General features: G+C 37.9%; 1 protein-coding gene across 3 annotated transcripts; it reads right to left on the bottom strand.

Moving 5' to 3' along the window:
• Nucleotides 1-717: 717 nt before the first annotated feature.
• On the bottom strand, nucleotides 718-23,040 carry prrx1b (paired related homeobox 1b). Of its 3 annotated transcripts, XM_072573975.1 has the most exons (6): nucleotides 22,799-23,040; nucleotides 21,553-22,550; nucleotides 17,063-17,238; nucleotides 12,373-12,548; nucleotides 5,302-5,405; nucleotides 718-1,530 (listed from the first exon to the last, which is right to left on the bottom strand). In XM_072573975.1, exons 2-5 carry the CDS (start codon nucleotides 21,800-21,802, stop codon nucleotides 5,333-5,335), a joined length of 675 nt encoding a protein of 224 aa, XP_072430076.1. In that variant the 5' UTR covers nucleotides 21,803-22,550; nucleotides 22,799-23,040; the 3' UTR covers nucleotides 718-1,530; nucleotides 5,302-5,332. The 3 variants fall into 3 exon arrangements, with proteins under 3 accessions (XP_072430076.1, XP_072430077.1, XP_072430075.1); XM_072573976.1 differs by lacking the exon at nucleotides 5,302-5,405 and having other exon boundaries at nucleotides 12,359-12,548; nucleotides 22,799-23,034; XM_072573974.1 differs by lacking the exon at nucleotides 5,302-5,405 and having other exon boundaries at nucleotides 22,799-23,030.
• Between the last annotated feature and the right edge of the window lie 4,957 nt (nucleotides 23,041-27,997).

The raw sequence follows: 27,997 nt of genomic DNA, 5'->3' as shown, positions 1-27,997 counted from the left end.
TCGTTTTTGTTTCAGATTTTCATCGTCCGCAGTTTTGTTTCAATATAGAATACAGGATAAACTGTGCTGGATGACCTATTTCTGTTCAAAGGATGACCCTTCGGTTCAATTAATCCCATTTTCCCCACCTCCGATTCAAACCTTCTACAAATCACCTGAAAAAACTACATTGCCATCCAAATTCGTGTGGAGTGATGAGAGGCCATAAATTAATTAAGAGCATTGTTCTTATGGTTGGAGCATACCAGCCATAATATTAGGACCGTTTACACTTACTCCTAATTCCACTTTAATAACATCTAGATGTGCTGAATTATAACTTCCCATTTTCTAGACAGCCAAGCTTCAGTTGAAACCACCCTGCAGTAAGCCATGTGAGGAACGTTTGTAGAGCTAGTCTGGCTTTCTTTTAAATAGCCCAAGCGAAATTAGATTTGAGGTGCTTGCGCCCTGCGAGAGAGATGGGAAAGGATGCAGTATTGGAAAGTTGGCCCAGTTCATTTTGTATAATTGTCTTGATGACATACGCTGCAGAAATTTAGAAACTGGGCCATCAAAAAGCAAACAAGCAATTTCAGTCCAGCACATCAACTATACGTATAAAATCAAAACAGAAAGAAATGTCCCTGTGTATCTTGTCTGCTTGACTTATGTATATAGCAATATTGTTAAAAAATAAAACAAATAATCTTAAAAAAGACCCGTTTGCACCAACAATACTTTAGTAATAATTTATTGATGCATTTCTAGTCAGATATAAACCCACGTCTTTTGAGTGCTTGTTCCTTTATTGTACACAACAGAATCATTTTTCCTTTAAGAATCGGTAAAGGCTGTTACAGACGTAGAAAGAATAGGAAATCAGATTTGCCTTATTTCAAAAATAGTTTGGTCAACAAAAAGATTGCCTTATCAAGCTTGCCTCTATAGAAAAAAATGCATTGCTAACAATAACCTTGTCATGGGATACAAAATGTAAAATCTGTATAGAAACAATACAATATAACTTTAATACAACACAGTTGGAAAACTAATAAAAGCCCCTTTAAAACATACACACAAACAAAAAAAAAGTCTTGTAATTGGTCTAGCCAAAGTTTGACAATTGTGTCCCAGTATCTTAAATCCAGGGTGGAAAAGATTTTGACAAAACTGGAATATATACTTACTCTTATCTTTATTAAAAATCCACAGGGATGAAACGCGTCAGCAATTCTGGCTCTCTACAGGTCAAGTATTTGTGCGTGTCCTTGTTTTTATTTGCCTGTTGTATTGGGATATTTGTTGCTGTTTATAGCTTGTGTCTTTGTCCTTCCATGAGATATTTTGCTGATGCTGTCTGGTTGCAGGGAATTGAAGGACCCCTGATTGCTTTAGTCCATGAAGGGCGCTCAGTTTACGGTGGGCACCTGATTTCTTTGTAAGCTGTACTCTTTGGCCTTGAGACGAAGGTTTGCAATACTGTTGGCCATGTTCATTCCTTGAGTAGGGTTAGTGGTAGCACAAGAGGAGGAGTACGTGGCCATAGCACTGCGGGACAAACACAGGGATGTGAATTAGTCATCATACAAATTTTCTTTGGTAAGATTTTATTTTACAATATTTTGTACCTGTAATAAAAGTTAAGTTTTTTTTACATTACTGGTGGTATTAGAAGCAATATCAAGAGTGTCTTAAGAAAGTTTTCTATCAGGGTAAATAGAGAACATGTTAGGTTCAGGCAGGAAACATTTACTCGTAAAACAAATACCACAGCTATTTTGTAAAATAGATCACCCATTCGCACTGGTTATTTTAATACTCTCCGCTCTCAGTAATGATTTGCTGGTCTAAAACATTTCACACGAGTAAACAAGCGTCTCAGTTTGCTGTGTAAAGCAATATGCCATTTGAACTGCAGTAACAATAAATCAACGATATGAAACAAACGATTCTTGGTGGGTGAATTATTTGGAATAGGCTCTATGGATATTCACACTGGCTTGAATCGCTTCTACTGCTGTTACATTGGGCTGGAGGGTGAAAAGAGTAGGCGGAAGCTAAGAATAAAACTGTAACAAGCGACCTATTAACAACTTCTGGCGCTTAGTTGGATCACGGTCTGATATGAAAAGAGCTCCAGAGAGTGAATTTTACAGTGCACCCTCAATATTTCGGGAGGGCTATGGAAGAGAAATCGTAGAACTCCTGGAGCAACAAAGGGATATAGGCCAAAGAGAAGCAAAACATGATCCAGAAGTTTGCTCTGCATTTAACGGTTTCCTAATCTCAATGTAGAATCTGTGGTTGAGATAACTACCCATTGTTGTATCTAATTGTATAGGCTCCTAAATTTTTGAAATCTCATGCACACTCCTCTAAGGCATTGTAGAACTAAATCACCAGGTACCACAACCTTTTGAACGTCGGGTGCCATCCAATCAAAAGGGCAATTTCCGTTTGCTCTTCCTAATTGTTCTCCGTAACCTTTCACAGGTTGTCACTTATGGTTTATTACTGAGGTTAGCATACGCCCGATTCTTTGTCTCTGAAAGTTTGTATATGCAGAAGACCCATGTTTGTAATTTTAAAATGTACCCCATTCCAGCTCAGAGTTTTATGACGAGGATAGAAGAAACTAGGAAAAATTTTGGAGTTCAGAGAAACACTATCCAACTGTGTGTGTTTTTATATAGATAGGCGATCTGTTCGTTTCAAGCTTTATTTTTGCAAACAAATTACAGCTGCTTTTTAGCATTTAACTTTTACTCCTAGGTAAATTCCACCGCAAACACCGACACTTGTCTATTGGCCACATAAGGTCATGTTGCATGCAGCGCTTTCAATAATTTAAAACACTAAGAAGGTCGCTGGAAGCCCAAGCTCTCTCAGATCATATCCTGTGCTCTGACACAAGGATGGTCTTTGCACTTCAAAAAGGCTTCGTATGTTTATGATACTAAAGACACGATACAAACGTTAAGGTTTACTGTTTGTCCCACTCGGGTAAGGATGACGTTTTCTCTAACAAAACTCATTTGGAACAGCGAATTTGTGCAGTTCACGGCATTAATTTTTACTTTAATTGTTCGTTTTTTAATGCCAAGAACCCGCAGTAAATTTTACATTGTTACAGGCATTTTCTTTAGATTGATGTGAGCTTGCATTATTTAGTTATATTTTCGTCTCTTCGCTTCCCTTAGACATATCTGCTCAAATTGCATTATAATATAATATAACCTTCACCATTCAGAGGCTACTAAAGAAATATTTAACTTAGTGAAGAGCTGACTGACCTGTCAGCATGTAAATAACATTAAAATTATAGTAGACTACATTAATATTTTAAATGTTATTGTTACTGTTTAAAATATAGCTTCCCATTGATTGCAGTTGAGCCTATATGAAGTACAAGTCATGCAAATTGAAGCCACTACCATATATAGATAGCTCTGCCTGAGTGAGACATAACCCAAGGCATAAACAATTGCTTGCATGAGGGGACATCTCTTTCTCATTACCAACTGTTTGTGCCTGTAGGGAGAGGCCACCTACAAACCAAAATTTAAATCATCAACAAATTACTAGTCAATGATATTACAGTTTGTACTGAAGAAATGGGTAAGAACTGATTATCAATGTTAAAACTGTCATATTTTTAACATGGAGAGGGCATATTTCAACACAACCAACCAATACAAGTTAGAGATCTGATATATCAATTGACATGCACAGCTCCTACCTCACAGCCCAGTACGATATTTTACTTATTTATGAATTACACAAGATGCTAGTAATTTACTACTTTCCCAGAAATAGCACTCATATTTTTGTCCTTATTCTTTCCCCTTTTCTTACTTAAAACTTTACCTTAAATTTGAATCAATATGCATCTATGATCCTTAACACAATTCATAAGCTACACAAATAAAATATTCATGGACAGGTCATTAGGTTGACTAACACTGTTCTGAATGACTCTCAGACAGTTAAATGTTCAGAGGATCTTAAAATGTTTCATATGATATTTGACCCCACGGTGAGTTCCTGACCACAAATTAACTCCATTACTAGGACAGGCTATTTCACCATCACAACATCACCCAGCTTCATCTCTGTCTCAGCGCATTTGGGGTTCAAGCCCTCATTCATCCCTCCATTACATCTAGGCTTGATTATTGCAATGGGCTTCTGACCAGTCTTCCATATTCTGGTCTCCATATACTTGAGGTCATCCAAAATTCTGTTAACTATTTTTTAGTCTGCATCCAGCTTTGTTCATCAAGTGTGTACACTTAGTACCAGTCAAACAATACTCTGATTTTAAAATTGATTTCTCACTCCTCCCAATCTCTGTAGTCTTGTACTGTCCAATAAGATATCTGTGCTTATCTAACTCTCTTCTGCTGAGCGCCCCAAAATTTAACCACAAAAACTACTTCAATTCAATTTAACCAGCAACTGCCCTCTTTGGGTAGATTCTAAGCTCTAGAATTCCTTCTGTTCATGTATCTGCCCACTAGCTCACTTTTTTCCTTTAAGATATACCTTAAAACCTATCTATTTGACTGAGCAACACAATTTTCAGCTCTGATCTCCAGCATCTGCAATCCTCACTTTCTCCTGAACTTTTGGTCATCTGACCTTAAATCCACTTATGCGGTTTGATATCATATTTTGTTCTTTAAAGTACCTGCTGAGCAACTTGGGACATTTTATTACATTCAAGGTGCTGTAAATTGTACGCTGATGTTGGCGATCAGATAGTAAAAATATCATGAATAAACCTCAGTTGAATGTCATGAAGGAAAACAGACCTTACAAAACATTTTAAATTCAAAAATTCATTTTTTTCCAGTTAAGAGCCTACTTTAGCTGTTACAATTAAAATATCCTGTCGTCAACAATGGAGTATGATATATATCACCCATCTGGTAATGATATTCCTCATGCCTTTTCTTGTAGTACCATATTTTTGTTCTCAATAGTTACGTCCCTTAAAGTTGAGTAAATACTTTTGTTTTATTTTCTTAGAGATAGCTGTGAGAAGCAAAAACAAAAATCCACATACGAGAAAAATAAAGATTCATTTTGTGTATAATTAAACATATGTGCATGAGTGGGAAAGAGAGAGAAAAAAGCAAACTCAAGGACAAACAGAATTGTAGCATACGTGTTAGTCCCTGCTAACACATGCTCCTTGACAAATCTGAGCTACAGCTCTTATATAATAAGTGATGTACATTGCTTGAGTGTTACTGATCAGTGCTATTTATATCTAGGCATATGGGTACATTGTATATTAATGTGATTGATACATACCCATTGTGTACAGAGGAATTGTGGATGGGACTTATGGAGTCCAATAGGATGTACGGCCAAAGAGACTAGCAGTAGGGTAAGGTTGATCCTCAAGTGTATAGAGTCTGTTTAGAAAGGTTGTGCACAGAAAATGTGGAAATTACCCTTGATGTATTGATTATTGATAAGGTTCTATTGACATCAGATTATTGACATAGCAATCATTCCAAATGAATAAAGTAAATTTCAAGTGAATAAATACATTTCAGATTGTGTTGCATAAAGTCAACATTAAAACAAAGTGCTTGTGTATGCATGCGTGTTGTATGTGTTGTGTGCATGTGTTTTAATTATCAACATAAATCATTAGCCCACACGTTATGTAGCTTAATTAAATTTGTAAAGATTTAAAATCTATAAAGTCTGCAGTTTCACTAGATAACTTGCACTATGCCACGGATGCTGGGATAACCCTGCCACCAATGCATTTAAGAAACACTCTGACTAGAAACAGGAGAAGAAATATAAAACCTGTATGTGAGAATTACTGATACGCATGCAGGCAGGACAAAGCTTATTGTCATTGAATTGCCTGAGAACAAATCAATGTTCCCAATGGCGATAACAATGGAAGTGAAAATAATAGTGAGCAATAGTAATAGATTATTACTTTGCATGCTATTCCATATATCACACAGTCCTTATAAAAACATTTATATATATATATATATATATTAATAAGTGTACTGAAATCAAGTTGTATATCGAGTGTTGTGCATGACTAAAATGCATTCTGCACTAAGAGATCATTTATACAGGAATATTTCCATTTTTAGGACTGTGCTAATGAACTGGTGGGTAAAAACAAATTCTGTTTTGTAACACCAAGCAATAAAAATGAGAAAGTCACAATCCATCCCTGGACTGTGCTCATACAATTAACAGTGAGACATCAGTGGCAATGAAACCTGTGGCCTCAGCATCTCCAGGCTTCTGAGGGAGAAATTTGCTAGTGTTCTACACACTAATCACTATCACTACCTAAATGTCAGTTGCTGTTGTTGTGGTAGGTATTTACTAATTATTGCTGCAAATTATGTATGTTTGAGAATCAAGCGAAGACAAAATCGAACTTGGCTGTAATGATTTTTACAATGTTCACCTATGATTAACAATTATTTGGGTGAAATATTGGAGGTAGCACAAGTTGATGGAAGTGTTTAAGGAAAGTATAATGCAGTAATTAGAAAAGAAAAGGAAAACAAACAAGGATAACATAAAATATATCAATTCAGACATGATGTTTTCTCAGAACTTTGGCATAAAAATTTGAGTTTACAATTTTTCTCATGGTAGATATATATTCACACCATATGGATAGGGGTTAGATTGGGGGACAGTGTTTTGTTCAAAAGGAGAGAAACTAGTAATCTACTGTTTCAATCATTTAGCAGCTGACTGGTGAAACATGGTGTGGAAGAAGTTCTCCAGTGTTCTTGTTTGTCAGGGATTATGGTTCATAGGGCCCATGTGAGGAAAGAAATCATAAAACAAAGTACAGAAAAAATGGAGAAAGTTAGCTGCAGAGTAGATGGAGTGGAATAAATAAATGAAAATACAAACCCATTTGCTTTTATGGTACACTTAGTGGAATAGGATGACTACTGTCTCTTGTCACCTATGTCTCACACAGGGAACAACAATGGATTAGCTAAAGTGAATCATGAAAAATATCCATTTTATTGAGTCTAACCGTAGGAAAGCAAACAGATTTACTCTGGCATTACAGCAGAGTCAAGAAACTTCACAATTCACTGAAGCCAACATAAAAGAAAATCCTTGATTTTCTCACTATGGACACAAAATTTATTTTCTCTCACCCAGTTCATACTCATGACACTAATGGCAAAATTATAATTGGTAGAAATTTTTGACAGAAATGTGAACTGTAAAATAAGTCTCACTAGTAGAGGTGGTGGCCAGGCTGATTAGTGAATAATACTTATGTGGAAAATAGCCATGGATAGGCTAGGCATATAAATAATCTCTTGCAGACAAATTTTTGGATAATATTTGAAATTGGATCTGAAACAATGACTGCTTCCCATTGATTAGAAGATGGATTATTAGAAATTTGCATTAATTAGGTTAAATCACCAAAAATCTCATATTCCAAGACACCACCAAATTTGAAATGAGCAGAAGAGAAAACAGAATAAATCTAGAAGCACAGGTTAGAAAATGCTGAACTTTGAAGCATATTGATTGTAAGAAAAGAAAACTGAAGGAGGCAAGCATTTTCACAAGTCAATTTCTAGGTGTTTGTAAATTAGATGAAAACTTAGAGCAAACAAGATATATATACAAGGATTGTATGAATTGCATAAGTCTATATAAAAAAAATTAGTAATGACATATGAACAATGATTATACACAATGAAATCCCATTCCCAGATCAGATAGCATATGTTCAGGATTAGAGATGTGGGGCTTTGGTCTGCTCTGGAAGTTTATGTATTAAGTATTAATGGACTGGAATGTAAACTGTTTACATATAAATGACTGATGAATAATTATTTAAAATTAATTTTGTCAGATTACTTATCATTGTGATTTTACCCACAAAGCATGTTTTTCCATCACTCGGTTACTATGTAGCTTCAAAGCTATAGTGTCAGAGGTGTAGAAGATGTTGACTGCCTTGACTTACACAGATATGACACATCACTTAAAAATTCAAGTAGAGAAAGGGGAAAAATAAAAAGACACTATATATCTCAATCAAAGAAAATTAATTAATTAACCATTAAGTAGGAATGTTTCTTTGGCAATGCTGTTCACAGCAATGTCCTCCCAATTCATAAAAATATTTCTGACTGAGTTTGATAATTAGAATCATTCGTTTTCACAAAATGTGACAGATATTAGAACCAAACAATTTTTAGAATGCTTAATCATACTAAGCAAATTGTATTCTTAGATGCATGATTATTGTAGAACACTTAAAAGGGACAATTTTCTGCTTTACAGCTTGGCTAGACAAATTGGTAGTGATCTATGTAATATCTATCCACAATAGATCATCATTTACTGAAGTACTGTCTGGGGTATTAAGATAAATATGGCTTTCAGTCAGGGATGATTTCTGTTCTAATTCACATGTAAAGTGGGAGAAAATATTTAATGTGTGTATCGCAAGATTCTGTTTTTTAAGTGTACTAAATATTATATAATGGTCAGCAGCTTTGCTAATTAAATTTTGAAGATGGTACATTATTTTGTTTGCTTTGATAAATTTCATAAACTACATATTCGATCACAAAAATATCACTTTTCAACCTGGGTTAAACTACCCTTCTCTTGCACATTTCAACTCAGTTGCTTGTTCAGTATACTTTCTTATTCTGTGTAAAATATTCAAATTTAGTAAAATATTAAAATAAAGCTTGCTCTACTGTATTTCACATTATACCATAGCCTAGAAATAATACATATTTAATAGTGAATGACCCTTTCAAACTGCAGCTCGAAATGATCATAGATAGAAATACTATAAGGAAGATCTGGCAATTTGACCCTTGAGCTTCCTAATGGCTGTCAGATGCAAAATGTTTTGCATAGAGCTCTTCTAGTGATATCTTGGTATTTCAATTCAAGAAAATAAATGTAAGAAGTATTGTGACTGTAACAAGGCCTCTGAAATGATGTGGTCACTTTCTTGTAGTTTCATGATGTTGTATTCGATATCTCTAAACAAAATGTCTGTCTCCTTGCTGTCCTTTACTGATTACTTTAAAGCATAAACCATAGCAAAGAACAGGAGAGTGAGACATTTTATTTAAATATTGGAAATTTTTAGAATTAAGTGACAATCCCCTTTTAAAAACAATATTTATTCTAAATCTTCATTAACTTTAAATTATGAATACTGACAACAGGGTAAAGGACATGAAGTTTAAATAAAATTGAAATATATTTACTATAACTAAAGCAAGATATTAAAAAGATTAGATATAATTTAAACAATGAATCTGATCCAGTTCTAAATTGCAATATTCCATAACAGTACTTCTATTGCCTTCTATTTACATGGAACTATGACTTCTATGAGGAACACGGTCGGGAAGGATCTCTTTACTGAATCCACTAATTAGCAAAGGGCAAACTATTTTAACAAGTAGCAGCTGGTCCCTGGCCAACATGAGATGAACCATCAAAAAGTTAACCACCTAATTACAGAATCTAATTACAACTGAAAAGACCTCTAGGAATTGGGATGTGTAATTAATAGCCAGTAATGATTGTTTTAAATGCAGTCTCTTGGATGTTATAAATAATAAAAGTCAAAAAGTAATGCATCCACAAACTGTCCCAGTTTATTTACACTAATTTAACATAGTATGAGGGGTATAGTAATAAGCAGGAACTATGGAAAGCAAGGGAAACTGTTCTGAGATTTGGAATGCTATTCAATTTTTACCTCAGAAAGTGTTGCAAAGGCTCAGATAACATGGTTTAACATAAACTAAAATGTACAACTTGTAGTTAAGTGGTACTTTTCACAAACCCCAGACATTTCAAATCTTTGTGCAGCCAGTGTTGGTAGAAACACAATAGCCAATTTGCGCACAGCAAACTCCCATAAACAGCTATAAGATAATGACCAGAGGTGTTGATCGAGGGATAAATATTGGCCAGGGCACCTGGGATGATTCCCTGCTCTTCTCTGAAATAGTGCCTTTGGATATTTTATGTCACTTGAATAGACTCTTATCCAAAAGATGATGCCTCCCACAATACCACACTAGAGTATCAGCCTTAATTTTGTCTGGAGTCAGTATTAAATTCAGAATCTTGTAGCTCAAAGACAAATCTACCAACTAAGGCACAGCTGATACACAAAAAATGTTAAGAGTGATTTGTTTTTGATTTAAGTATGACTTTGGGTGAACATTTATGGTATCCTAAACATTTATTCTTAAATAAAGTTGTGTTTAGGATCAGCTGAATTTCACGAAAGCCAAATCCTCATATTGGAACTAACCATGAGTTCAAAATACATTTGCCTTATGAATAGTCAGTGTCCCCTACAGAATATTTCAGGTGCTCCACTTATCTCCAGCTATAAAAGCAGAAAACACAGTGGAAATAATTTATTAACTTGTCAATATTGGAGATGAGTTAATGGCTGTTATTTGAATGTAATATTCCAGTAAATTCTATAATTTTATACGGTAAAGGTAGAGTCACCGTAGAGCTGCTCTCCCATTCGAGAGAGATGCCTGGGTGTCAATTTAATGCCTCAGGCATGGGGAGAGGTTGAGAAGGGGAGTGCTTCATGGTAATTTCAGCCTATGTAGGAATTGAATCTCTGCTGTTGGTATCACTTTCATCACAATCCAAACATCCAGCCAAGTGAGACAAGAGTGGGTGGTGATATAGTGGTCATGTTACTGGACTAATAATCCAGAAGTCCAGGCAAATGTTCTGGGGACATGGCTTTGCATCCCATTAGGGCAGATAGTGTAATGTAAATTCAATAAAAAATAATGAATTAAAAGTCTAATGGGGACCATGTAACAATTGTCACAAAAACAAATCTGCTTCACAAATGTCCTATAGTGAAGGATATCTGCCATCCTTTGCTGGTCTGGCCCACATGTAACTCCAGACAATAGCAATGTAGTTGGCTGTTAATTGACCTTTGAAATGGCCTAGCAAGCCACTCAGTTCAAGGCTAGTTAGGGATAGGCAATAAATGTTGGCTTGCTACCGATATCCACAGCCCATGCATAAATTTAAAAAAAGGTTTTATATGGCCCTGTGGCCTTTCAATCTGTTGACTAATGATTTAGCGTCTGGATATAGCCTGTGGGTGCTCATTAGTACCATGCCCATGTAGAAACTCAACCCATGCCGATTTCATCTTCTGGTTACTAAAAAGAGCCCATTTTCTTTTCTCTTTTTCAAAACTCTAAAGCTATGATTTTAATTTATTATCCTACCATTATAGATTGCCATTTTTCATTGATGTTTTGCTGCTAATAGGCATAGCTACTGACACTCCAACTGTCCACTGCAAATACTATCCATCTGAAACGAATAAATTACTTTAACTATCTGGTTGCCTACAGACAAGTCCAGCTAGATAAAAAGAAAATGACACAGGTACATTTCTTTGTTATTTTAGATTTGTTCAAACACTCCAGTATTGAGGCCTCAATACTTGCACATGGCAATAGGACTTCTGTTCTTGGGGAAGTAGTTGTATTGGGTTTGAACCTATTTGGGGATGCTGTGGATTTCACATGCTGGAGTTTCTTGCTAAATCTTCTCAATAGTGTGAACAGGTGAAAACCTAAATGCGCAGGATTGCTTCTCAACCTGTACTTAGATGACACTGCCAAGTCACACCAAAGTCATGGAAATCACTGCAATTGTTCTAAGAACTCGTACAGTTTATTAGGTAACCATCACCAGGCAGGAGGTCAAAGTTATTATCTTACTTTGGAATTCTAATTATGCTAATTAAACCAATAATATTTTACTCAACTTGTATCAGCCAGATCTCAATTACGTTTTGTCCAATTATTCATGCCCCTGTTTTTCCACTGTAACAAGACAATTTGCATTTATGCAACCTCTCAGGTTTACTGATGCACCAAAAAGGCTCACCACCAATGTGCTATTGGAACACTGTCAATGTTATAACGTCGGTAAATGTGAAATTTAATGATACTTCTCTCACATATCCATTATTCTGCATCTATCACCATTTTAAAGATTACATTTGTATCAAGGATTAACCAAAGGGATATGTCAGGACAAGTAGCGGTGAATTTATTGTCATTATGGCTTTTTTACTTCCCTCAGAGCCAGTTAATTTGGGTTTCTTGAGTTTAAATCCAGATTTGCACAGTCCCCTGTAGCATTGTATGAGATTGTACATAACATTATCTATGAAATTATGTTAGAATAGTTAACTTTGTGCCTTGGAGAATGCAATGAGGAGGAAATTGTTGTATCTATGTTGTGGCAAATTTGCCTTCACTGCAGTTAAAGATGACATTTGTATTACCAATAAGAGATTACCCATATGGAGATGTCGTTCCCCAGGACAGGTAATCCTGGGCTCTGGGTGCTGGGCGCGGAGCCATGGGTTGCTCCACTGCCTCCCCGCTGTATGATTTGAGGATAGAGGCATTTTTACTGGCCAACAGGGCTCTTTCATTCCGTCGGAATTTTGCTCTTCTGTTCTGAAACCAAACCTGAGAGAGAAGTGAGAATGAATAATAAATACAGAACATTTAATCTTGCCTCTAAACTTATTAGCTTCTTCCTAATATAATTAGGATGCTATGTAGCAACATCTAAAGCATAAGACTCATTTGGTTATAATTATTTTTAATCAAGCTTTTCAACATGTTATGATTACCTCCAGAGTAGGAGGTGGAGTTTGAACAGAGTCCTTATTTTGCCACTGCACTCTATATTGTTGATATATTGTGTTAAATACCAAGTTAAAACAAAATATTTGTAGTGGACTAATGTTCAAATCAGGACTGTCATCAGGAGAAATTATACCACTGACAGAATCTCCAAAGAAGTCCCATTATGAGATGTGAAATTTCCACTTATTAACAACTTCAAAACTGATGCTTTTGGATTAGATTTTGATTTGTAGTGGTGGATTCAATGTTAAAGTGAACGTCCAAGTTGAAATACAGAAGTATTGCAATATGACCAACCACAACCTCTATCAATGTTGTCATGATCCCACCAAAATAGCAAGAACCTACACTTTGAATTCTTAGATTTAATAGAAATGAAAATAATCTAGACTTTTATTGATTAAGATGTAAAATTATGGACAGTCTTCCTTCCTTGGTTTAGTAGTTTACACATGTGCAGATTCCATTGAATTAGGTTCCACAAATAAACAGATTCAAAGTTAATCACAGATGTTAAACTGAGGTTCAACATTACTGAAGTTCATTTGGAAGAAAATGTTCATTTGGAAGACATACAATCTACAAGACTTTCTAGGTAGTGCAAAGTTAAACCAGTTCCCTTATTGATCACTTTCACTAATGATTTGTTACATGGTAGTAATGTATTACTCACTCAGAAAAGGAACTTTATAAGCATTCCTTTCACAACTAGGGAGAGAGTGAAAGGAGAGTAATTTATATCATGTGGCAAGATGGATGTCATGTCTGTGATAAGACTGAAAGGCCACTTTATAAATACTTGAACAATGATATTCTTGGACTTTAAAATAATAAATTTTGTGGCCTTTTTTTGTACAAATTGTGATTCTAATCACGGGCCCTCCTGGATCTGTGAGACATATTTGATTGGATAACTGAGTGAAAAGTTGTCACCTAATAACTTGTATTTTGTGGTAGTGCAGTATACAGTAATCTCTATGTTCTTCTGTGAACCACCTGATAACAAATCTCAATAAATAAGCTGATATAATCCAATTTCTTCAATATGCAAAGCCATTTTGACACATTCTGGGCTTGATGAGTAGTTTTCTTTCCAATAAAAAAAAACTGCAGGTTCATAGCTCCTTGAACGTGGAGTCGCAGGTAGATAGGATAGTGAAGAATGTGTTTGGTATGCTTTCTTTTATTGGTCAGAGTATTGAGTACAGGAGTTGGGAAGTCATGTTGCAGCTGTACAGGACATTGGTTAGGCCACTGTTGGAATATTGCATGCAGTTCTGGTCTCCTTCCTATTGGAAAGATGTTGTGAAACTTAAAAGCGTTTAGAAAAGATTTACAAGGATGTTGCCAGGGTTGGAGGATCTGAGCTACAGGGAGAGGCTTAACAGGCTGGGGCTGTTTTCCCTGGAGCGTCGGAGGCTGAGGTGTGACCTTATAGAGGTTTACAAAATTATGAGGGGCATGGATAGGATAAATAGACAAAGTATTTTCCCTGGGGTCGAGGAGTCCAGAACTAGAGGGCATAGGTTTAGGGTGAGAGGAGAAAGATATAAAAGAGACCTAAGGGGCAACTTTTTCACGCAGAGGGTGGTATGTGTATGGAATGAGCTGCCAGAGGATGTGGTGGAGGCTGGTACAATTGCAACATTTAAATGGCATTTGGATGGGTATATGAATCGGAAGAGTTTGGAAGAATATGGGCCGGGTGCTGGCAGATGGGACGAGATTGGGTTGGGATATCTGGTCGGCATGGACGGGTTGGACCGAAGGGTCTGTTTCCATGCTGTACATCTCTGTGACTCTATGTGGAGAGTTAACTGTGCATATAAATGATAGTTTATTTTCAATTTTTCACAAATTTCTGATTCCTGTCAATATACAATAAGTCAAATCAGTACATTGTCAACTGCAATGGGGCACAGAATTGGAAGGTTCAGCATTTTGAAATTACAATATAGAGTTTAGTCCCCATTAAGGTCTTAATGGCTTTGCCAAACTAAACTCAATATCATGAACAAATAATGTCATGTGTCACAAAATTTTCTGGTGCCATGGAAATGCATTGAAGTGCTTCCTGTACGATGGAAATGATGGTGTACAGTACAAGTAGATGAAACGGTATTTATTATCCAGTTTGTCTGAAGATACAGAGATAGCCTGGGGTCAGATAGCATTCTACTAAAAATTCTGATGAAAGGTCACAGACCTGAAATGCTAATTTTTCCTACTCTTCAGATGCTGGTTGATCTGCTAAGCACATCCAAAGTTTTCTGCTTCTCTTTCAAATTCCCAGTATTCCTAGTGTTTTGTTGCTGTTTTCTACCAAAAGATATTCTTTGGATTCCTCCCACCTATTTGATATGGCAACAATCACTTGTGCCAAAAACCTGCTGATTGCCCTTTTGCAAAATAAATAGTCTAAATACTTGTCAGTCACACTGTGGAACTTGGTGTGGCCTTCCAAAGAACATAATAAAATTGACTATAGCGGTGGAATTGGACCATAAGCAATGGATAGAGTGTTTCTTGCTTTGTTGTTTTGATTCACGTAGAATCTTTCCCCATGTGGCTTGGAGGCTAGCTCTCAATTTGAAGGTTCCCATTGTTCCAGGGGTGACTCTCCCCTCAGAGTTTTCTTACATCTACACAATTAATTAGTGGAGAAGCACCTCCAGTGCAGCTAGAAACTTTCATATTTAATTGTCTTCTCGCTGACCCTAAACAAATAGCTACTCGCTCCTACTTACTTTGCATTTTTCAATGTGATGTGCTTGTGTTACATGTACTGTCTGTGTACTGCGTACATTCGACTCTAGTATGTTGCATTTTCTGTTCATGAGCCATACATATTCCTTATATGGGTGGTATATTTTGGTCAAATGTAAGGAAAATTGGTGAAAATGTTTCAAGCTTCGATGATATCCGCATAGCAGGATATTTAACAGTTTGGAGTTCACTTTCTGCTGCTCATGTGTATAATAAATTGCGATGTGGCGTAAAGTTGGCGACTTCTGTTTCATGAGGATTCGGGGTGACTGAGTACCTTCTCCACCCGCCCTGGGCTACAGCTTTTGGGAAACTGTCATAGCGTTATTGCGTGGACACCGTGGTGCTACTTCGACTACACTAAGGGAAACATGAAGTAAATAAAAAAGGTTCGCACTAATAATCCTGTGAAAAAGTAAATTGGCCAATCGATGGAGTAAAGCACATGAAACGGACATTTGCAGTGTCCGATTTAATGGGTCTGAAACGTGGCCTTTATGATGAAGTCGCCACAACTTTTACAATATATATTTGAGTTGGCCGGCACTTTTCTTTGGTCTTGGGTTCCGCTTGAAGCCATCACGGTTTTAATTCGAACACTAAAGCAGAAAATATGTGTCAATTACCAGGTTTAATGAACTCGTACCCACAGACACAATTATCTCAGTCGGAAAAGTGCTGGTCAACATTGTGCAACCAGGTTCAGACAGTAGGGGGTGATCTGTCCTGAAATAAGATAACGCAGTATATAGGCGAAAGGAAGCATACATAACTTTTATTCCTACAATTAAGAAATTTTGCTTTTTTCATGTTTTCTCGAAACGTTTCCGTCATCTTTCGGGCTCCAGTCAATACCCAAACAATTGAGATAACTGAGATATCTAGTTCCAATCACTCTGATGCTGAACCCACTCTCCAGAAGATAATATTTTCCAATTAACAGCTCGACCGAGATCTACCACTACTTATTAGTAACAAACGATTTCAAAAAGCGGCAATAGCATGTAACATTGGAATTGTTCTCATTATGAGTAGAGATTGCGAGATTAACTTTGTCAAGGAAATTATGAATACCAATCTTTATTGGTCCTTGTAGGCTTTAAATTAAAATTATAAACAAATTATGTGTAGAGGGGTTTGCAAAGATATCTGTGTTCACGTCTAACCTGTCTGTACAGCGGGAACTCCGTTATTTCTCATGTTAAACATCCGTAAAGAGCATTCGCTTATTATGTGCTTCTTTTTTTTCATAAAAGCGAAATGAATTACAAATTTCTATAATATTGAAGGTAAATAATAAAGCAGCAAGTAATTGATTTAGGTCTTAAAATAACACTTCGAGTTACTTGATTTATTTGACTGAAAGCCGAGAGTTGGACAAAGTTGCTTGGCGCTTAGCTACAAGCGCAAAACACTTCCAGCAATAGGCGCTACAACGACGCAATATTTTTGCATGGTTTGTTAGCAGTGAAAGACCTGTGAAAACAATTCTTTACCCCATTACCCATTTTCCAATGAATTATATCAAATGGCGAGAGCCATTATTCGGAATAAAATGAAACTACCTGGACCCTAGCCTCGGTGAGATTGACCCTTCTGGCCAGATCCTCACGAACGAAAGCATCCGGATAGTGCGTCCTCTCGAAGACTCTCTCCAGAGCCTGCAGTTGGCTGCTGTTGAAGGTGGTCCTATTCCTCCTCTGCTTCCGTTTCTTCTTCTGCTCTGTGTTTATTTTATCACCTACACTCCATAAAAACAATTACATGCACCGTTTAATCAGTTAGCACTTGGAAAATTAAAAGAGACAAAAGTTTTACTCGAAGTACAGGGGACCTTAAAGACTTTCCATTTGTGTACCACCGCAACTGAATTTTAGAGACTCAGTTTCGCAGTTGATAAGCACACGGGTGATTTTGGGATAGTGTAGGGGGGCGAGCTGAGAATAGTACACAGGTCGACGCAACATCGAGGGCCGAAGGGCCTGTTCGGTGCTGTATTGTTCTATGTTATCCGTGGCAACCGTGCCCAGTTGAAGTAAATCGCCACCACTGCGCTAATCAAAGATTAGAGACTGCCCTTCATTCTAACTTTTAAAACAGATTGGAGAGAGGGCTGTGGAGATAACAATTCAGGTTCCCTTGTCCTACAGAAAAATATAATTTCGTTTGCTCACTTAAGAGTTGAGGTATGACTTGTCTGAAAAGCTGCTCACTTTCAATGAAGGACAAATGCCGAGATAAAACAAACTGGCACTGCTCTCCTAGCATTTATTTATGAAACGAAACACACTTGTTTAGGTATCCTATGAGTTTTTAGCATTCTTGAGATATGAGAGGGAATCATTATCAGATGACTCTTTCCTGTTACTTACTGAGCCCTTTTGGAACAGCATTCGTTTATAAATCACAACTGAGTCATAAAATAGAGCCTCCATTCTCTTATGTTTTCCCAACCTTATTACTTTCCTGAATGCCTGGGGCTACATCATTTCATTAAGAGAATACTCCATTTGTTTTATCTGTAATTCCCAATTCCAAAGCAGTGCCTTAGCTTTGATTGATGCGAAGATTAAACCGTACTGAGCATCAATATTGTCCGAAGTTTTACCGGTTCCCTGAGCTATAACTGGAACTGAAGCCACGACAGGGAACTTCCGAGCACAGGAAACTTGCGTGGGGATTAGAGAAATATTTAGCTTATTTTTTTGCTCGTTAAATGGTTTCTTGCTCGACCACTAAGCTGAAATGAAATGGCTACCTCTCACTGGAAATTAAGGTTCGCCACAAATTCGCCAAGCGATTCCAGACTAGGGATGATTTGCCAATGGCCTGCCAACACAAGGAATACGCAGTGTTGTTTAACGATGGATGCAAGTTCCATAATGCATGGATCAACGAGATGTCATAACAGATCTGTGTTCCAAATGCCACCCATTCATGGTGAATGTTTGACATGGTAAACCTTTAAGGGTAACCCCTTATTCTAACAGTCAATGTGGTGAGTGTTGTTTAAGAGTTTAGTTAGCTTGCACGATGGGCGTGTACTAGATATCATTTGAAGAAATTGACTATTGGGTAACATTGTCTTGGGTAACCTGTCGGGTTGGGTGCGCGGTGTACTTAGGCCGTGTAAATCTGCTGCGATGGACAGTGTGTTATCCGCCTCCTCCCAGTTTAGAATCTGTTTTACAATGTTGTTACATTATGTTCAACTTTTTTGTAAATCTTGAGCACAAAACCTCTCGTTTTCTCCATGCTAATGTGTAAGTTGTGATCTCCTTGGCGGCTACATTGCAGCAGACCAGTGTCGGGAGTGATTCAGCACGAACGTGGTTCAGACCAGCCTCCAGCCATTCACAATCTCGGTATAAATCCACTGGAGACCTACCAACCTATACCAAAATGATTCTTTTTGTCTAACATATGAAATAATTATTTACAGCTGGAACTGATAATTAAGGTTGTAAGTCAGGTTAATAAATAACATATTTTCTTGATATAAACAAATTACAAACGCTCTGCCTCTTACAGACACAAATCGGAATGTTTGCTTCCTCGCAGCCCAGGAGAAAGGTTTTGGAAAAGTGCTGCTGCTGGTCGGAATGTCACTCAAACATGTCTGCGCCTTCTGCATCCTTTATGTACTGTCAGTTCTCCTCAACAAAGATCAACTTTGAGCAACTTACACGCTAGGATTGTTCACTACATATTGTACAAAGTAAAGGCCATCCCTCTTCGCCAATAGAAGAATGCAAAGCAATCGATGATTCTGATGGTCTTGGGACTGATGTCACGTCGTTTCGATTCTATTCAGATTTCATTCTGCATTTGCGGACGAATCAATCTCCCACACTCGGCCTTTGATGCCGTAAGTGATCAAATATGTGAATGTGTAAATTGAATCATTAGGTATATGAGAAAAAGAACGAAAAACTCCCTGGCTTGTGTTCTCTCGGGAGTGACATCGGCTAGTGGGACAAAGTGAGGTTAAATCGAGGATCAACTATCCTGCATCATTTCCTCAAATTGCCTTCTGAGAGGTTGGTTTAAAGTTGGTGGTTAATTGTGTGAAATCCGTTGTTTTAAATTGCTGGACAGTGGATGATTCTAGGCCTCCAACCTAGAAATTCTTATTGGGAACATCGGGCCTTCAGCTGAAAACAGATTTTAACTTGGTAGTCCAGACTGCCTTCCTCTCATGCAATAACCTCCTAGGTTAATAGCCGGTCCTACGAAACTTATTACTGATACAAAATGCCCTTAACCATCAAAATGTTTCATAATTAGGTAGTTAAAATGTAGTGGAGAACTATAAACTATAAACTGTTTGTAGACATTTCCCGGGGCCTTCTCCAGAATGCTTAGCTAGTTCTGTTGCTCGGGGCAGATTCTCAGACCAGAGGATCAAGGCAGATCTCCGGTCAGGGGCACATTGCCGGCGCCGATCCACATCTGCTGTGCTGTCAGAGAGATGTAAAGGGGGTGGGGGCCAATGAATTTAGGCTGAACTGGCTCCTTAAGCCGTATCTAATGGTCAGTAGAGGTCTCTGGAGGAAAAGAAGGAGAGCAAGGCACGCTCTGAACACCTCACATCAATCAGCCATAGCATCAAACTCACTCTGATGCATGGACAGTCGGAAAACTTCTAACAATCTTTATCTTAACAGCATCGGGATGAAAGGAACTGAGAAATTTACACGCTTGCCCTTATCTTTTATTAGCAAACTGGTGCCAGCACTAAAAGAAGGCCTAATTAAAATGTTTCTTCTCAAGAAAGATATTGAAAATCAACACGTTGAAATAAAATTCTGTTCAAGGTTAAATTTTGTATCAACTGACATGGTTTTCCCAAGCGTATACCAAAGCCTGCGTGTATATGTTATGGAAGATGCAGATTTCAAATAATTTCCTGTATCCATGCACACAATCTTAGACTCATCATTCAGGTTAAATGGACTAACCTGAAAGAAAAGACTAGAAATTCAAGTTACACTACAGTTAATAATTGTTCTACTTCCAAAATTGATACAAATCAGACGTTTGGTGCAAGGGAAACGGTTGGGTTTTGGCCGGCGTGTTGCCGTGGATAATTAGAAGTAAATGTTTCCTTAGCGTTACATGCTAGGCATGATTCATTGAAAACAAAGATGTCGTCTTTTATCGCTGGTGCATGACAAATCAATTTATCAAACTAATCAGATTAGCTGTCATTACCAGTGTGTTGTCTGTGGGGACACTTAAAGCAGTTTTGTCAAATTCAATCGTCCACTTATAATCCCTACACATGTTCTGAGAGAATGAACTATCAAGTGCAATGTGTTCCTGCTAATGGAAGGCGATACAGCACATTGCTGAATAATGCACTCCTACACTCGCTCAATTAGCAGTGAATTAGCTCCCTGATTTTTTCAAAGCAATGCGTTTAACGTTACTATCCATACGTACATGTCCTTGAAAAGGTTTCCATTGAAGTGATGGTCTAGCTCTGTAGCCTCTCCAGTATTCACATTGTGCTGTAACATTATTGTCTGAATATACTTGACTTCCCGACCCTGGCGACTGAATGTGTCTTGTATGTCTCCTTCACATTTTTTCAACATATCGGCATTTGTTGATTTCCTTATGAAATACTATTTATTAGACCTCACCATACATTAGGCGAACAGTACTCGATCTTGGTGCGAGTGAACATTCTCCACCACATCTCTCAGATGTGAACTTTGCGTGAAGCTAACATTGGAGAAGTTTTTTTTATTTCAAAAATATACTTAAAGGGAAGCGAAATGTGGGCTCTCTTGCTAATAAAGGTGAGATTCTGTATCGCCAACTTTTAAATTGTTCTACGCTTCTTCCCCCCAAACTCTTAGCTCCAGCTGCCTCCCAACAGTCGCCTCGGGACTCTGCCAAGCGGTATCTCCACGTTCGGTAATATCAAACGGTTCCATGACATTTACACGCACGTGTTAATGCGATGATCCCACTTTGCGCCACAGTGATAATCCCGTTAATTACCCCTTGTCCCCTACTGTATTTCTTTCTTTTTGTTCACACTTACTTTCTTGTTGTGGAGTGTCACTGCCGCTGGTCACCGCCGGGGACTCGACCAGTTTCCTGCCCGCCTCACTCACACTCTCGTCGGCTTGCTGGAGGTTCATCTCCCCCACTTCTTCCAGATCCAGCAGGTGACTCACCGTGAAATTCTTTTTAGACTGTAAATTGTCCATGTTGGCAGTGATAGTGTTCTCCAAGCGACTGGGTACAGAGGACGTTTGCCTGTCCATTACATGAGGATAACTGGAGGTCATGGCTTAGATGTTAAAAAAAATCTTTTATTTTAAAACAAAAAATGTAGGTGCAAATTCTCACAACCTTCCGAGACTCGACGCCCTTCGTCTCCAGTTTAGGCCAATGTTGTCAGAAAAGAGAACTCCACGCACTTGAACCGGACGCCGGGAAACTCAAAACGTATTTTTTTAAGTTAGAAAATGAGCAAACTTCCCTTATAGAGAGCTGTTCCGACGCCCATGTAACAGCAGCACATAGCCAACTTCAGAGGAACTTGAAGAAAAGTTGTCCTTCCTTCTCCTTGACTCACATAGGTGACATCAGTTTAGAAAGAATGATGTTTTGCAGATGTACATGCAGCTTTCTCAACTTACTCTGTTTTCAAAAGGAGACACACATACAGGAGGGGGAAAAGTTTTTTTGCTGGAAGACTCGAGGCGGGAGGAACTCTGAAGTGAGCTGTACTTCTCCTCCTTGCTGAGTAAAAAAAAAGGCCTTTCTGGCACTTCAAAAGCCAGCAGAGTGCCGTCCAGGGATTGTTTTGCGCCGAATAAATTAAAATTGGCGACCCCAGGGAGACGAGATTCTGCTCATACGCGCCTGTAATTACGTGGCAAAGCCCCTGTGTTCTGTGCCTCTGACGTTCTACAGACCCCTCTCCATCACAGCACTCCCACCACTTTGATTAGAGCGGGCAAATGAAACCTTTGCTCTCTTGTAATCTGCCCTGGGATCCCTTTGTATTTCGTAATAAGACGTAATTATCATCTGAAAAATATATAAAAAAGAAACTGACAGCCAGAAAAATACATCAAAGAGCGAGCTTGTTTATCCCGTCAAGTCAGACAGACTTGCTTTGCATTGCGGTTAAATAACTAATTTGCATGTTTTATACCAATCGCTGTGCACTTCTCCCCTCCCCCCCCCCCAAAAAAAATCCGCTTTCCCGTCGCTTACTGCTATAAGTAGTTCCTTGCTTCAGGCAAAATAAAATATTACAAGGGCCGTGTACTCACCTACACGAGCAGCGCCAAATCAACGTGAAGTGGCGAGTAAAAGGCTAATCCGATGACCCTAACTTTCATTTCGGAACTGTTTGAAGATCTAAAAACCGAGCCCGTTATGTTGGCCGTGTGCGAACCGCCGGCGTCTCTAGGTATTCGCAGCGCGCTGTGGGTTCAGGCGATACACTGCCATTACTGGAGCCTGTCTGTGTGGACGCAGCCCGGAGAGGTTTTTTTTTCTCTCTGCTTTTGTTTCACTTTTATAACTGGACGTACAGAACGCAACAGCGACCAGAGAGACACGGATAAGAAGGGGGAGGGGAGAACGCCGAAGCTTTCAGGGAAAGGCAGTTTTATTTTTAGGTTGACCACTTTCTCTATGCTTTTAAAAAGCATTGCAAAGCAATGTATGAATTTAAAGATTCAGCTGGAATCCATCTCTTTTGTCATTTTTATTAAAACTTGAGTTAAATATCTGAGAGAATCGGGATGAAGTCTTTTTTTTTCAATGGTCTGCACTCATTACAAAGATTGCGTGAGGCTTCTGAAACAGGGCTCAACGGGAGTGGAGGGGAGCCCATGTGTGGAAATGGCAGGAGTCTGGACTCCACGCTGCAATAGACATCCCATTACTTTGCAGCGGCCTGATATGGGAAAAGAACACTTGATGCCATCAAAGAGATCCATATTGAAACCAGATGTGAGCCTCTCGGTTCTTTCCATGCATTTAATTAAGGCAACTGAGACGGAGTAGACTTTTTTTTTCATCATTAGTTTCCCTCCAGACCCTTTCCTCAGATTTGGGCGGCCGGTACGGTGCCAGTGCAACATGTCTGTCTTTTTCATCTACAAATATCATTGAGTTGAGACTTCTATCAACATCTGTTTGGAGAAAGCTTTTCAACCCCCTCCCTCCTCTCCCCATTATTTGCTCTCGTCGAACTCATAGACGCGGAAGGAAACGTCAAATGAACTCGCCAGGAAGTTTATTAACCTGATATTGTACGCTTTCTAATTGCTCTTCCAACGGGCGTGCGTGTTTATTTTTCAAATCGCGTTAAAACCTTTATTTTGAAGAAACTTGCCAGATGTCATAAAGCCCTGTTCCTAGTTCGGCTGGCGTCGGAGGCTTCATAGAACCGGTTAAAGCACCACAGTCCAAAGATTTGTCGACACCCACCACCCGTCTTCCCACTCCTTGTTCTCCACACGCCCCCCCCCCCTCAAAAAAATCACATCTGGTCCACCAAGCTCGATACATTTAGAATAATCATACTGATTTTATTTTTGAATTAATGTATAATCAATACAGGGTCCCATTTAATAAAGATGCTCCAAGGACAAAAGTTACCATTTACTACCAACTTGAAGGACATTTCGGAAAGGCGGGCATTTAAAGTGTGTTTTTGCATCATTGACGGGATTTATCTGAGTACTGTTTAATGTGCAATGCCCAATAAGATTAGTGTCAAACTATTTTAGCAAAGCGCCAACCTCAAGTCCCTCTGCCCCTTTTTTTCCGCGTTGTTAAAGGAAAGATGAAAGCGTACATGTTGCTAACTGGTCAGAATAATCAAGTTCTTCACTCGAATTTCTCCAGGTTGTATCGCCGTTGATAGTTTTGTTCCATATTCATTTTTTTCTCTGTCAAATGCTTCTAATTATGGCAAAGGCATATAAACGTTCCGCAGATTCTGGAGATCTGAAACCAAAACATCCAATCTATTTATCGATCCAATTCATTGCCAAGCATCCATTGCAGTCAGAACATATTTGTGATCGACTGTTCATTTCGTTCATTCTTCAGATGGTTGAAAATTAACCAATGAAACAATACCGTTCAATTCCAGAATCACTTTATTTGGGGTCTGCTGATCTTTTCTGGGGGAGCGGATGTTGCAAAAGGGCTTTCTGACTTCCATAAAACGCGGATTTCGTCCGTCCCCTCTCCTAAAGAAAAGTGGTAAAGAAAAGTGGATGAGGAATGGATATATTTACTAGCACCATTAATTCCTTCCCTCATAATAATGACTACGCTGGGATCGTTCATTCATAATGTATTGTTTCGTTGTCAAAGCTTTTGGATAAATTGAGAGAGGCAGTGTTTTATATTTACCAAAGGATATTGGGATATAAAATCAAACCGGAGGACATTCCTCGTGTGATATTGTCACGCGTGGGGAGGTGCGTGGGTTAAAATTTCAGATGTCTGTTCTGTGCACCTGACACCCAAAAATCTAGTACTCAGCAAAGTAAAAAATAATACGCCCCGTTTCTCATGGATATGACACTATTACCACAATATGAAAATATGAAGAGCTGCGTCAGTGCTATAAGCCAAATAATGTCCAGAATTAATAAATAGACCGTACCTAGAGCACTGCCATCCGGGATTGATTAAATTATCAAACACCTCTGTGGGTACACTAGGAAAGTGACCTTTTCATAAATGAGAAGAATTGATTATACTTCTCAATCACATTTCAATGAGTTTAATTTCAATGTTGCTGGTAAATTATATATTAAAAAACCCAAATCATTTCAACATTAAGATAGAAACCGCAAACTACCATAAACTACCCTGGTAGGTTCATATTTTTTTCCGTTTACCATTGTGAGATGACGGTTAATATAGTTGCCAAAGTGCAAAGAATAATTTGAAGCAAAGATGTAATGCTCAGCGTGCGCTAGTATAATAACGCTATTTTTTAACCTTCTGATTTGACAGCACGCCTCACAGAAGGGCGAAGCAACAATAGTAATGATTATGTTGAGAATAGAGATGTCTCAGAAACAGTGTACATATAAGTGCTTATTACAATGCTCAATTTTAAAAATACAATGATAGAGTTGTGTAAAATTGTGTGGTTTGTATATTGTGCTGGCATATTATTAAACTATAGCAACTGATGAGCTTTGACTGAATCCTGCCAGTTCCATCACTTATAATGTAACACACTACCTAATGGAAATTGGCGTGATCTTTGTAATTTGTTGGAAACTTTTGCCAGTGTCAAATCCAGAAACTGAAAGGATATTTTCTGGTATTCAAGTATGGTCTAAATTAGGTATATATTTTTAATATGAGGATATACTGCTGATTAGCGTTGCATTCACAGGTTTTGAGTTAGTTCTGTGCTACATGTATACAAATCTACAAATGCTGCAGCATAATCATACAATTACTATTCTTTCTATCTGGAATGTATTGTGTCTGTAGCCAAGGTGTATGTGCAATCATCGCCAGTCGGCATGTCACTTCGTGGCTGTAATCCATAAAGCAAGTTGATTAATGTCACAACATGCATCTTTTGTCTGTATTTATCTCGTTGGAAACCAGGCATCAAAAATGATCTATCTGGCTGCCTTGCTAAATGTGTAAGACACGAACAGGAAAAGCATGAATTTATATCATATTAGCAATATATTTTTAAAAAAATCAAATACTGACAAACTTTTTTTTTAAAAAAAGGCAGGGACTATACAATACTTGTTAACATTTGCAAAGAGCAATGAGAAATTAACAAATGGGGTGAGTCCCTTTCATTGGAAAAGTTGACAATTGCAGCTCTGTATCATTCTTGTGCTATTCCTTATTTATTAAATGTGTAATGAATACCTTTTCCAACGACAGAAAAAAAAACTGTCTCAGGATTCCGTATTGAGCATTAGACCAGCCTACGTTTTATTTTGTTAATTTAAACCATCCAGAGTAGATTTAATACGAATTGATCAAAGACTAATTACAATATATTAATCACTGGTTCTCGTCTATACACGTGCAAATACGGATTTTCTTTTATAGACACTTTGTGAGCAGGCAGTGGACCATTTTATCCACACAAATCCACTTTCTCGTAACTAACTTTTATGCATTTCTTCTCTCTCTCTCTCTCTCACACACACATATATACAGTATAATCTCTCCCTCCCACCGACGCTAGTAAAGTGCCCTGCAGACCAAGCTCTAATTAAGATAAGTGGTAATAGCAGAGTGCCACTAAAACCATAATTTATTATAAATGAGGGCAACGGAACAAAGTGGCGGTCAGGCGGTTCTTTAATAATCACAAGAGGTCATTGCCCAGCACTTCAACAGAAATGTTGCTGAAAATGTGCGTGTCAGACCCTGCAAAATGAAAAAGAAGCTAGGATTTCAACTCAACTGTTGGTAAAACCCGTTTTATTCAAAAGAAAACAAGTGGACCCAGTTATTTATTTTAGTCTCCTAAAATGCTATCATTTCAACAACGGAAACCGCAAAAAATCTACTGGAAACGTAGCCAAGCACTTTATTCACAAAAGTTTAAGGCTGGGTCCCATTCTTGTCTCAGAGTAGATATCAGATAGCTTTTTCCCCCGGAGGGGAAAAATTCCCACGAATTGGCTCGCCCCAAAACTCTTTGTCAGAAAGTCAGGCTAGCGGCAGACGGATTGGCACCACAGATTCTGCAACGAAATGATGGTCAGCACAATTTCACATCTGCAAAATATTGCTTTCTTTCTGAAGTTTAAACTTCTCAACCAGCTTATTGGAGACGCAAATCCATGCCAATAATTGGAGTGAACATTTAATATGACACAGAGCAAAACGAGGGATTACTCTTTGAAAATAACTGATAGTGGTTCTGTTCCAAAGAATAACTATTTGCCCTTTGAAATATAAATGCACCAACAGATTATAGTTGATTGTTTTGGGCAAGTATCCCAAGCCAGGTAAAAAATAAAATTCCTCTCAGTTTAAACTTTGAGCACCAATTCAAAGTATCAGGAGCTACAACTGCACTCTGACCTTGATTTTCCGACCTTGACTTTCGTATACAGTATTCTTGCGAAATGTGAAAGGTAAAGCAGGAATGGAATTGACAGATTGGACAGTTTGGGTCCCAAATGATCTTTGAAATGGTCTCCTTAAATCAACCAAGTAGCAATAATTAAAGATTTTTATTCCACGCGACTTCTCTGCAACTAACAACATAGGTAAAGTTAATTTTGGCTTCGATAAGAAACGATTTATTTGATTTCCAAAGTGTGTTTATTGCTATAATTTACATAAAGGCAGTCGCGTTTTAACAGTACACTACACTTTAATTTTAAAATTCTGGGTAAGTGCCTCATTGGGGTTCAAATTAACTGGTTGGATAAGTCCACTTCTACACAAATTGTTCGAAACAATTTCAACATCAAAATAGCATTGCTTTATATTCCGCA

Source organism: Chiloscyllium punctatum, chromosome 7, assembly GCF_047496795.1.
Source record: "Chiloscyllium punctatum isolate Juve2018m chromosome 7, sChiPun1.3, whole genome shotgun sequence".
Taxonomy (NCBI): domain Eukaryota; kingdom Metazoa; phylum Chordata; class Chondrichthyes; order Orectolobiformes; family Hemiscylliidae; genus Chiloscyllium; species Chiloscyllium punctatum.
The sequence above is the reverse complement of the archived record's forward strand: the minus strand, read 5'-3'. Positions and strand labels throughout refer to the sequence as shown.